The sequence below is a fragment of the Trichomycterus rosablanca genome, chromosome 8 (genome assembly GCF_030014385.1).
Source record: "Trichomycterus rosablanca isolate fTriRos1 chromosome 8, fTriRos1.hap1, whole genome shotgun sequence".
NCBI classification, from domain to species: Eukaryota; Metazoa; Chordata; class Actinopteri; order Siluriformes; family Trichomycteridae; genus Trichomycterus; species Trichomycterus rosablanca.
The window spans coordinates 8,213,699-8,226,885 of NC_085995.1; the positions used below are offsets into that span (position 1 = coordinate 8,213,699).

The 13,187-nt window shown below is 39.4% G+C and overlaps 1 protein-coding gene across 1 annotated transcript in view; it reads right to left on the reverse strand.

Moving 5' to 3' along the window:
• The window catches only part of gpc3 (glypican 3), a 195,639-nt gene that overhangs the window by 65,149 nt on the left and 117,303 nt on the right, over positions 1 to 13,187 (reverse strand). The window contains exons 4-5 of the mRNA XM_062999806.1: positions 12,913 to 13,037; positions 8,190 to 8,315 (exon numbers count right to left, since the gene is read on the reverse strand). Coding sequence (XP_062855876.1) covers positions 8,190 to 8,315; positions 12,913 to 13,037 — 251 coding nt within the window. The remainder of the gene's footprint in view (positions 1 to 8,189; positions 8,316 to 12,912; positions 13,038 to 13,187) is intronic.

Sequence of the window (13,187 nt, forward strand, 5' to 3'; positions counted from 1 at the left end):
GAAACATCAAAGTCGCGCACAAACACAAACACACACACACACACACACACACACACACACACACACACACACACGTCAATGCTGTGTTCAGCATATGGCCTGTTGCCTGTTCAACCAGCAATCATGGGCTTTATTGCCACCTAGTGGTGATTATTAAAAGTGCAGGAATTGATCGTGTAATAAATTAGACAAATAAAATTAAAAACTAACTAAATTGATCTTTGCATAGTAGCAGACCATGTTGGAATAATTTACCACTACTGTACATTTAAAAAAAATGTGAAAAATGTTTAATTACATTAACGGATACATTTAATTAAAACCCAATTTTTTTTTCTTTAATTAGGGTGCAGCACTGTCACCTCACAGCACGGAAGGTATGGGTTAGATTTCTGTGTGTGTCCACCTTTCTGTGTGGAGTTTGCATGTTCTCCCTGTGTCCATGTAAGTTTCCTCCGGGCGCTCTGTTTTCTCCCACAAGTCCAAAGACATGCAGTCAGGTCTTAAAATTATATCTACTTCTATCTGTGTGCTCCGTGACTGGACTGGCAACCTGTCCAGGGTGGTCTTCTGTGGATTGTATTTCTGCACTGATTTTTTAAGTGATGCCTTTGGGACCTAGGTTTAATCCTTGCCCTCAGTCACTGACTTTGGTCTGCATGTTCCCCCTGTGTTAATGTGGTCTTCAGATAATCTAATTTCCTCCCACTTATCTAAAAATTTGCAGTAGATAAACTGGCTGCTCTAAAACGCCTGTCCGTGGGTAAATCTGTGAGTGGGTGATGCCCTGTGATTGTCTACACTTTGTCCGGGGTGTATCCCTGCCTTATGCCAAGTGATTCCGAACAGACTCTGAATTTGATACTGATAAGGATTTAATGATCTAATTTCACTAATTGGTTACACCCAGAACATTAAAGGCCTGCAATAAATACACCCTGGACCTGGCACCAATCCAGTTAGGGGCAGCACACAGTGCCATGTTCACTTAAATCTTTCCATCTCAGGCAGAAAACAGCCAGAATAGAAGGTGTACTGGCAGCTGTAACTATTTAATGGATTTTTTACTATTTTATGGATTAACATAAAACTCTCAGTTGGATTGTCTTAATGTTTATGTATGTATATATACAGGAGTTGGACAAAATAACTGAAACACCTGGTTTTAGACCACAATAATTTATTAGTATGGTGTAGGGCCTCCTTTTGCAGCCAATACAGCGTCAATTCGTCTTGGAAATGACATATACAAGTCCTGCACAGTGGTCAGAGGGATTTTAAGCCATTCTTCTTGCAGGATAGTGGCCAGGTCACTACGTGATGCTGGTGGAGGAAAACGTTTCCTGACTCGCTTCTCCAAAACACCCCAAAGTGGCTCAATAATATTTAGATCTGGTGACTGTGCAGGCCATGGGAGATGTTCAACTTCACTTTCATGTTCATCAAACCAATCTTTCACCAGTCTTGCTGTGTGTATTGGTGCATTGTCATCCTGATACACGGCACCGCCATTGGATGCACATGGTCCTCCAGAATGGTTTGGTAGTCCTTGGCAGTGACGCGCCCATCTAGCACAAGTATTGGGCCAAGGGAATACCATGATATGGCAGCCCAAACCATCACTGATCCACCCCCATGCTTCACTCTGGGCATGCAACAGTCTGGGTGGTACGCTTCTTTGGGGCTTCTCCACACCGTAACTCTCCCGGATGTGGGGAAAACAGTAAAGGTTGACTCATCAGAGAACAATACATGTTTCACATTGTCCACAGCCCAAGATTTGCGCTCCTTGCACCATTGAAACCGACGTTTGGCATTGGCACGAGTGACCAAAGGTTTGGCTATAGCAGCCCGGCCGTGTATATTGACCCTGTGGAGCTCCCGACGGACAGTTCTGGTGGAAACAGGAGAGTCGAGGTGCACATTTAATTCTGCCGTGATTTGGGCAGCCGTGGTTTTATGTAAAAGTTCATTAAATAACCAATAATCATTTTTCTTTCTTTTTATATATCATTTTTTTTGCATTTTTCTCCCATTTTCTCCCAATTTAGTGTAGCAAATTTATCTTCCGCTGCTGGAGATCCCCGATATTTTGCAGTTGAGGTGGGTATATTGCTGCTTACACCTCCTCCGACCCACGCGCAGCCCTCAACAGAACCCTTTTCCACCCATGCATCCCATATTCCGGTCATTCTCTCCTTGCAGGCACTGCCAAGTATGCCCGCTTTTTTTTCCTTGCCACTGTTGCCCTCAGCTTGCTCAACAGGGGTTTTTGTATCTGTTCGTCCTGGATTCTGTAAAGTTGCCTTGAGACAATGTCCATTGTGAAAAGCGCTATATGAATAAATTTGACTTGACTTGACTAGATGCCACCCAGCCGCCCAGTGGCAATGCCGAGTTTCAAACCGAGGAGTTCAGAATTCAGAGTTAATAATAGGACATCAAATCCAAATCAATGGCCAAAAAAAAAACAAAAAAACACCAGTAGCCGTTTTGATATTGTGGAGACACTTTGCTTGTGTTTTATTTGTAAATGTAAAATAGCTAGAAGATTTAAACAGTGTTAGCTAAGTGGTTTAGATAATGGACAAATAATCAGTGCCAAGTTGCCACTGTCGGCCCCCTGAGCTGGGCCCTTAACTCTCTATTGCTTGTATAGTATTCCAACACAACTGTAGGTCCCTTTGGTCACTGAATTATTTGCCACATGTTTTAAATGTACTGTGGTTTTGGCATTCATGTGATCATACCTACAACCCTTCTTACTCTAGTAATGTGTGTGGTGTGTAGCTCTGCTATTCCTCTCCTCTCACAAAGAGCCAGTTGGGCTCATGTTCCAGTAGATTACTTCCTATTAAAATGTAATTAGTGTTGATGCATATATGAACGCTAGGACAGACGCTGAATCGCTGTTACACCACACTGCTGTTCAGCCCACACTGCTAACAGAACACAGAACACATACACTTCTCCTGTCTCCACTGACAGAAAATTACAGGACAGTATGTTCATCACATTTCTGTCATGTCAGTGCTGTGCTGTTAAACTAAAAGGCTGATATTGTAAAATACGAGCCACTGATGCACTGCTGATTATTATTATCACATGAAAATCTTCTTCCCCTTAAAGCTTCTTTGAGCATCCAAGAAGGTGGAAATCAGATGAAGCTAAATACGGACTATAAGCTCTCTCTTAGTCTCTCAGACACGACCGATTACTACTCCTCCCTACTTAGGTTCTAAAGCATGTATAGATTAAAATCGTGATTTCAAACTGAATCTTTAAGCAACAACAGCATCGTTTATGTTTACCTACAAGCATCAAACATTGGATTTTCATTATAGCACAGCTAAACACAAGCCTGTCATTACTTGTATTGGAATTTGGACCAAAGCATCACACTTTACCACCTAGACTTTGGAAACCATTAGTAAAAAATTTAGCTATTTAATTTAAAGAGCATTTGTCAGCCAAGACAAAAAGGACAGGCTAGCAAAACTCCAATTCATCCCAAAGAGCTATTTGCAGGCCACTGTAGATCTTCTACACCAAGCATGCTGAACCACGTTTTTAACTCTTACTTTGTGCACAGGGGCACATTCACGCTGGAACAGGAAAAGTTCTTCCCCAAACTGCTGCCTCAAATTATACCTGTGAGTAATTGGTAGCAGCTTAATAATTAGGAGGGCTGTTCAGATATTTTATCCATACAGTGTAATTGTGATTTGGCAAGCTTGGACTGTAAGAAAATTTAATAACAGAGCTCCAAAAATCTTTGGTGTCATGCTCCAAAATTTTAAAAATAGCCTCCCTATAATGAGTATGGAATCTGTAAAGGAATTAAGGTATAAGTCCATATGATTCCCATGGCTTTAACATATTGCATATTTAAGATATATTTAATACCTTGATGATCTTATTTTATTACCATTCCCACATCAGACTGAACACAGTACCCAACATGAACAGAAATAAGTTAGAAATAAAGTTGATCATGAGCTATTTTGGGTAATGACATAACCCAGAACACTCTCCATCCAGCCATTTTCCAGTAATTTTCCCTCCTTCATTAGGTTAAATGACATTCGCTTACTTATTTATTCTCCTTATTAGTGCTGATGGAAGCCCACCCTCTGCTCTTAATTATCACATTAATAATACACATACTCCATTAGAGGAGGATGTGATCTGAGGATAAAAGAGATTACATATATAGGAGCCGGGGGGAAGGATGGGGAAGAGAGAATGAGAGATAAAGCACTAGGGACCACAGGAAGACGAATCCATCAGCACTAGAAGCCGTACATTTTTGCCTTAATAGAATTAAATAGTACTCTAAATATCATTGTGTAAAACCTATGATTAATGACTGTAAGTGGCCTAATACGGGTCCTACAAAAAACAACGAAGTAAAAAGAATGAAAGACCCGACTAACATGCAGTAAAAATACTTAATAAGAACTGATTTTAGGTGGTTAGATTTTATTGGTTCAGTAAAGGTAAATAAACTATGTCAAGATACAGTATATAAATACATGTATACATGTACATGTACATATATACACATACACATTTTTTTCTTAATTATTATTTTTAGTAATAATAATAATAAGGGTGTTATTACACTAGCCCACCACTGCCGAGGTCTCAAGCTTGTGAATTCAAATCCCGGGGAGTAATATCAACGTCCAGGGGGAGAAAGGTTAAATTAGCTTAAGTGCCACAGTACAACTGTGCTGTCTGGTCAAGGATCCCACACTACAGTCCATAGTGTGTCTCTCAGAACATGATACTGTGTCTGAGGTGGATGAAAAAAAAATGCAGCCACCAGTTCACCTGTTAATTGCTATTAATTAGAAAAAAAATTAGAAGGGTGTCACAATACTTTTGTCTATATAGTGTACATTAATTTAACGGGATGGGTCACTATTAAACTGACTTATCAGTTGGGCATGTCCGAAGAAACAGAGGCTGGATGGGGAATTGCATAACTGGTCCAGATGTGTTAGGGTTCTCTGTAAAGATCCGCTGCTGACTGGTGTAAAGAATCAGTAGGCAGCTGTGCATTTCGAAGAAAGCAAGGGTATTGTGCAAGCAGCAGAGTCTACCAGAGTGCACTGAGAAATTGAAAATACCAAAATTGGGACATTGTAAAGCAAAAAAAAAATACTTTCACCTGGTGACCAAGGACAAGCACAGCACAGCACAGCACAAACCACTTCTGTTTAAACGGGCTATTTTTTACTGGCTAGCTCGCTGTGATAGTGCTGTCTTCTGATCCCACAGGAAGAGCACAGTAAAGCCTGCTTTATTCTACTATTTGTACAGGCATTTGTTCTCTCCAGGTAGTTACAATGGCACTTTAAATACCTTTGAAGGTGGTAAGGTGTAAAAGAAGCTTGTAAAAGTCACTATCCAGTGCAAAAGAGACTGAAGTCTCTCCCCATCTATGGAATCCAAATTGTGCCCAATGCATCCAAGTCCTCCAAGGGCATTTCCAAGGAATATTTTATTGATGTTGATGTTATACTGTACTAAGGTAAACAAAAGTGTACACTATATGGCCAAAAAGATGTGAACACACCTCCCAATTAGTGAGTTTGTGTGTTTTAGGTACACCCATTGATTCCAACTATGTGGAGACAGTTTGGAAAGGTTCTTTCCTGTTCCAGTATGACTGTGCCCCTGTACTCAATGTGAGGTTAGTAAAATCAAGGCTTGACGAGTTTGGCATAAAGAAATTCCAATGGTCTTTGGACAGCCTTAATGACAACCCCATTAAACACTTCTGGGATGAATTGGAACTTTGATTGCATACCAGGCCTGTTTGCTCAATATCAGTCCCAGAATTTACTTTTTTGTTTTGATAAATGGTCACATAATTTCCAAGATTTTGTGTAAAGCCTTGCCAAAAGAGAAGAGTCTGTTACGGCTGCATGGGTTTGGGAACTCTATATTGATGGCCATGGTTTTGCAAGGGATGTCCAACAAGCTCATGGCCATGTGTCCACATACATTTAGCCATATAGTTAAAAAGACCCTTTTAAGCTCTTATGTTAGCATGGATACACAAATGCAGTCAGGATTGTTAAACAGTTTGTATCATACTGGCTCAGGTCAGAACCAAGTCATTGTAATAAAACAAGAAGGACACAGAGCACAGTGAAATATAGCAGATTCCAAATTGGGTTTCAGTGGGTGTATCGAGAGTCAGGATGAGCTGGTGAATGCGATCGAAGAAGCAATTAAACAAACGGCAAGAAGCAACAGCTCTGAAGACATTAATAACCCTTCACGCAGCCTAAGTCAAGATTTACTCCCCTACACCTGTCATCCAAGGGATGGGGTGCAGAGCTCATCACTTCTTAACAAACACAACCTTCAGCTCACCTACATCCAGTCTGTTCCTCAGGCTCACAGCACAGCGGCTTCCAAATGCTTCTCCAATAAACTGTACCTCAGAATTTCATTACAAACACTAATATATCTTTTCTCCGTTTATTATGAGGTGGTAATATTCTCAGAAGCACTGTGATATGATGGATGTGTAACAGTCTGCCATATTTCTCATTCATTAGCGCTACAGGCTGGCGCACTTCAGATGAAAAAAGGCATGATTGATTGTATTTGGGTCACTGACGTAATAGATGCAGAATGATCCCAAATGGGTGTAAAAAAAACAATCTAAAAGCAGTCTTGGGATTTCGATGATTTCTGCAATTGATTCAGAAATATTCATACACAACTAATAATTGAGTCATCTAGCTCTTTTTATTCTGAACAGCCATGAACAAGCTTCTGGCACAACTTTAGGCAGAGTTTAACCAAGTGAGTCATTTTTCTGGGACAAACCCACATTTGAGGTTGAGGTTAGAAATGTTGGAAGCTTAGGTTTAGCCTAATCTAGACATTCCAAATTCAGTTTTGATGTTTTTCTTGCATCATTGTGACTTCATCTAAAATTCAACCTCCTGGTTAATGGTTGGAGGTTAGACTGGAGGTAAAATTGCTTTCGCTTCATTCCCCCAATTTTTTGGAGTGCTTTTGTTGGTGATCAGCCCCCAGTGCATAATACTATCACAATACTATCATAATACCATTATAATACTATCACTATCATCAATGGTATTCATAATAGCTATTTATTTTTTAACATTCAATAACATAGTTAAATGGTTATTGATTAACTACTTCATACACATTGCCATTGTGCCACCAATTACATGAAATTACTTTGACAATCAAACAACCTTTGTTTGTGCGCTGATGTGTAGCGTTAAACGCAAGTAGGAAAAATAAATGAATCTGGGTGAAGGAGTGGGTTTTGGCTACGCGGCCAGCAGGGATTTTATGTTATGCAGAGAGAGTTGGAAGTAAAATAAATATTTTGCAATGCAACATTGATATTATGGTTCGGTGTGGACGATAAGTCACAAATACTGTAAAGCTTGTGTGTGACGATGTATTTTGATAAAAACTATATTATGCCTCTGCCCCACACATTTATTTTGCGACCCACTTCTGTATTTTGTGTTCATAACAATACAACCTGATCGCAACACCTTTCACACTACATGATTTTGAGTCACCGACAGGTCCAGATATTTAACATGCTAGATATTTTTTTTGAGCTGCTCGGATCGAGTCGTTGAACAGTTCACACATAACGATCAAGATTTTTGAGCCCCGATCGACCGCTGAGTTGCCTCCGAGCTTCCACATCTAGCGGCGACCTGTCGTCAAAGGAAATCAGGGCAAAAATCATGTAGTGTGAACTAGGTATTAGCAAGAAGTGAGCGTCTACTTCTGGGCTTTATTTCCTACTCTGGTTAAAGGAAAACCTCTTGGGAGCTAAGGTCACTTAAATATGCCTCAGCTTCCATTCCTAATTTGTAAAATCTATGAGATTCTTTCTGAAATATGTACAGAACTTTCTAGACATGTTTGATATGAACATGAATTAAAATTCCTGCCTTTCAGTGCCACTACATGACTGGCTGTTTGAATAAGACATAAATGAGCAGGTGTACAAATGTATAACTAATAAAGTCGTCAGTGAATTTATTTTCTATATTTATTACATTATTTTAAAGCAAGATAACAAAACTGAACACAAAAAATGGACGAAAAACGGGAAGAAATTACAACTAGTGTTGATGTAAACAATGGCGCTGCTGTTATTTACTCACTTGTCTGTCATTTCCTGCCCATTCCAGCAGAGGGAGCCGTTGAGTGTCGCTGGCTCTCGGCTGCACAGAGCCTCTCCTAGATTAGCATAGAAAACACTGAATCCTCTCAGACTCTGGATAAACTCTCTGAAAATATAAAACAACAAAATAAGAAAAGGTTCAATAATAAAAAGGTAAACAATGAAACAAACAATGTAAGCGGTACAAAATGGGGATAAAGAGTACTAAAAATATAAGGGGTTATAAGGTGAGCTTGAAATCTGATCCACTCATTTTCTACTCTGTCAGAATAATTAGATTTGTATTAGATTTGTAGTGTTTCAATGGTTAATCGACACGACCATCAGACTGCACAGCGTGCCATGCCGGCCGAGTCGCATTCATCTGTTCATCAGCGAGATAGAGGGTGGAAGCGCTCAGGATGGAGGAGGCAGAAGGCGACTCAATGTCACTGTCACACCAGGATATGAAGCCAGTGTTAATGAGCCTTTCTCTGTCAGCATCTCCTCATACAAGTGTATCTGCTTCCACAAATGCAACACACACAGTCGATCACTTACACGTTCTTGACGTTTTACTAAAAGCTGAATTATTTTGTATGCTCACATCAAAATATAGTTATACTGACTTCTGTAAAATAAAGGAAGGCACCAAGTATGGATGCTACAATGGTATCAGAATCCGATTTGACCTAAATCCTCAATCCTGTTTATGATTAACTATAAATAAAGACTTATTGATGCCCAGTGCATCCAGTAAAAATTACATGGAACAGTGGTCTTTTGCCATGGTCAGAAAGGGAAGCCAAATTTTCATCTTATGCGGTAATCCAAGAGCCACCATTAAGTACGCCTGCCAGAAAAGAAGCCAGCAAAACACAGGCTTCAACATCCACAGAGAAGCTGGATGGACATTACAATATAAAGGATGGGCCAAAATGTCTTTATATCAAAGTGAAAGACTAGTGATGTCTAGTTAACTGAAGTGGCTAATAACTGGCACAATCAGTTATTAAGTTTGAGGGGGAGATTACTAGAAGATTACTAGGTGTTATGTAACTCTTTTTCTTCTATAAATGAAACAATCACATCATGGTTATGTGTTACCCATTGTTCTTGTATTGTATTATAGTATCATATTTTGTATGATAATCTAAAACCATTTAGATTATCCAAAATGTAATAAAAATATACAGTTTCATAACATTGTGTGTATAGGTGTATTTGTATGTAAAGGAATTTGATGCCTGTGCTTAAACAGACACGCCCCCCACATCAATCATGGAAAGCCCCTAACCCTGATTTACCAATAGGCTCTTCTAAGTACGGTCTTATAAGTGAGTATAATAACACAGCTGTGTTATTGTGCTTGGTTTAATAATTAATATGCAATTTATAGCATTTTTACCTAACAAGACTCTAAGGTGCAATTTGAACACTGAAAAGAGTTTTTAAGAACTGAATATAGAAAGGTTATTAGTATTTAGAACAATTGGTGATTCTAGTTACATAACAGTGTTATAATACTTTAATTGTAATGAGTAGTCATGACAGCACCCGACATCTAGCATGTCAGTGTCATGATGAAGATTTAGAGTAAAACTTTACTCCTTACTCATTACTCCTGAGTGTTCTTTAAAGAAAAACATTCACTTCTGGATTGTTTTTTGCTCAAAAGCATCTTTGAAAACAAGAACACTGACAAAAACTGGACCAATTACATCACTGTGTCTCTATAATACCTACCTGATACAGAGGGCGGCACGGTGGCTAAGTGGGTAGCACTGTCGGCTCACAGCAAGAAGGTCCTGGGTTCGATCCCCAGGTGGGAGTTTGCATGTGTGGAGTTTGCATGTTCTCCCCGTGTCTGCATGGGTTTACTCCGGGTGCTCCGGTTTCCTCCCACAGTCCAAAGACGTGCAAGTGAGGTGAACTGGAAATACTAAATTGTCCATGACTGTGTTTGATATAACCTTGTGTGAACTGATAAACCATATGTAATGAGTAACTACTGTTTCTGTCATGAATGTAACCAAAGTGTAAAAACAGGACATTAAAATCCTAATAAACAAACAAACTTGATACAGACATGTTAGTTATTGGTACCTCTTTTTTCCTCTTTTTTCAATATGATAGAATCATGACATGAAGGGACTTCTCCAAACTGTTGCTACAAATTTGCAAGGATCTAATGTCGTATAATTGACAGAATACACCTTGTAGAAATGGGTGTGGCTGAAAATAATCAGGTAGTATTTATTTGTTAGGATTTTAACTTCATGTTTTACACACTTTGGTTACAGTCATGACTGGACAGGTAATTACTGGTTACACAAGATTAATCAGTTCACAAGTTTAATGTCAAACACAGAGCTCCCGGAGGAAACCCACACAGACACAGGGAGAACATGCAATCTCCACACAGAAAGGACCCGGACCCGGAGATTACTCCACCTGGACCTTCTTGCTGTGAGGCAACAGTGGTACCCACCAAGCCACCATGCCGCCCAAAATAATCAGATAGGGTGACCACATACTTTGGCCATCTAGTATATTTAAAATTCCCGCACTCTATCGCTTTCCTAACCGTTTATCCAATCAGGGTCGCGAGGGGAAGGGGGGAAGGGTGGTGCAAGGCACTCAGTAACACCCTGGACGGTGCACCAGTCCATCGCAGGACAGAAACACATACATACACACACACCCATTCATCTATAGGGCAATTCAGTGTCTCCAATTAGCCTGACTGCATGTTTGTGGACTGGTGGAGGAAACCGGAGCTCCTGGAGGAAACCCACACAGACACGGGGAGAACATGCAAACTCCACACAGAAAGGACCCAGACCGCCCCACCTGGTAATCAAACCCAGGACCTTCTTGCTGTGAGGCGACAGTGCTACCCACTTAGCCACCATGCTGCCATATTTAAAATTTTATTATCAATTTCTTATAGAAAATGGAAAATGGATTCCTATCAGTTGTAGAATTTGCACATTTATTTGATTGCACAAGCCTCGAAAACAGTCCCTCTAAAATGTAGAACAAAGGTAACTGGCAGAGGATGGCACTGACGGTAAAGTCCTCGAGAGTGCATTCAGAGTTTGAAAGGAGCTTTGCACTAAAGATCTATCTATTACAGCCTGCCAGTCAGCTCTAACAGACGGCAGTGGGTTATCCGAGTTGTACAAATGCGCCATAAGTGGCTCCAATCATTATTTCAGCATTACATAACATATTGACTTCCTGTAATTCATTTTTTTTCCAAAACAGAGCAAGTATAGCCAGGAAGCACGAGCATGATGCCAAGAGAATAATGTAAAAGCTGCTGAGTGTGATTAAGAATTTGGTATTTCAGCCACTGAAGCACTTACAAAATAAAAGCCCATAACTTTGGCAAATGTTGATCAACTTTTAATATTCTTTCACTGCTGGACACAACAACGTGGTCATTTTACTGATTTAAAATATTGTTTACCATGACAACCATTTGTGTTTCCGCTCAACAGAGGCAAACAACAATATTGTAACATAAGATTAAACGTTTTACCAGTGAGGACAGAATTTTAATTAAGAACTTATACTGCTATGAAATTACTAGCCAATCAAATTGCAGAACAACACAGCCATTCCTGTCCATCAAAAATTTCAAATTTCCTTTTTTTTCAAACCCAGATAAAATGACGATGTAGCGATGTTCATTTTTTCATCACCTAATACATCAAATCAATGTTGATCTCCAATGATAGAACCTTTTTATTTATGCACATCGATTTTATGCTGATTTAACACTGATTCAATGTTATTTTCTGCAGCTCGACCCTTCTTCCAAATTCAGGTATGTTACCATTGATGTTATTGGCGTCCATTAGAAAATGCATTGCAGTGCAATGATGGTGTGTTTGTGTGATTTTTCAACATCACTGGTAAACTGACATCTTATTAAACCACATACATAGTTATCAAACGATATCCAAAAATACAAAATTGGTTTATCTCTTCAGCTGTTGTATTCTCTATTGTAGTCTCATATGGATAATTTGAGAAAGGGGAAATAAATTCCAGTTGTTAAATAAGGCCGTTTTGGGTGGCAGCTAGATGTGTTTCCATTATTTCCTTCACTGGAACAATCTCTGATTGGCTGATGCTCAACCAACTTTTTAAACAGACAAGGAGTAATACTGATACAAGGCCATGTGACAAGGCCATGCATACTATCTCTCAGCATCTCATCTATATCATTAAACTCAATGGCATCAATGTTTTAAATGATGCTATGATGTGCATATGAATCCAGCCAAGTCGATTTTAAAATAAATCAACCTTTGGTCAAAAATATGTGAAGTTATTGAAATTAGACATCAAAACACAACATTGTAAACTACGAGGGATCTTCAAAAAGTGTCCGCACGGTGAGGGTGGGAGGAGTAGTAACTGGTTGTGTCTGAGAGACTGAGAGAGTTGCTTATAGTCCGGATTTAGTGTCATCTGATTTCCACTTTTTTGGACGCTCAAAGAAACTTTAAGGGAAAAAAGATTTTCATGTGATGATGATGAGAAAGCAGCGGTGCATCAGTGGCTATGCGCTCAACCAAAAACATTTTTGCATTGTATTAATGGCATTAAAAGTTTGGTACGACGCTGAGAAAGATGCATCAGAGGGTGACTGTAGAAAAGTGATGTCATTTGTTTTTGAATATCTTAATAAACAGAGTTTTAAAAAGTACCTGCGTCGTTCAGACAGAGTCTCGTCTGGATCAAAGTTGACGGGCTGTAAGACGAGTGCCGGTTCCACCGGAGCCATCAGTGCACGAGCCACTCGCTTGGGTTTGCGTGAACACACACTGCTGACCTGAGAATGAAAGACAGTAAAACACTTTGTCACACTACAACAAAACATGAAACAAATGGATTCTTATTAAGGAAAAAAATGATCTTAATTAAAAAAAAAACATTTTAATCATTTTAATTATTTAGGGAACAAATTATTCAAGGTCCAAAT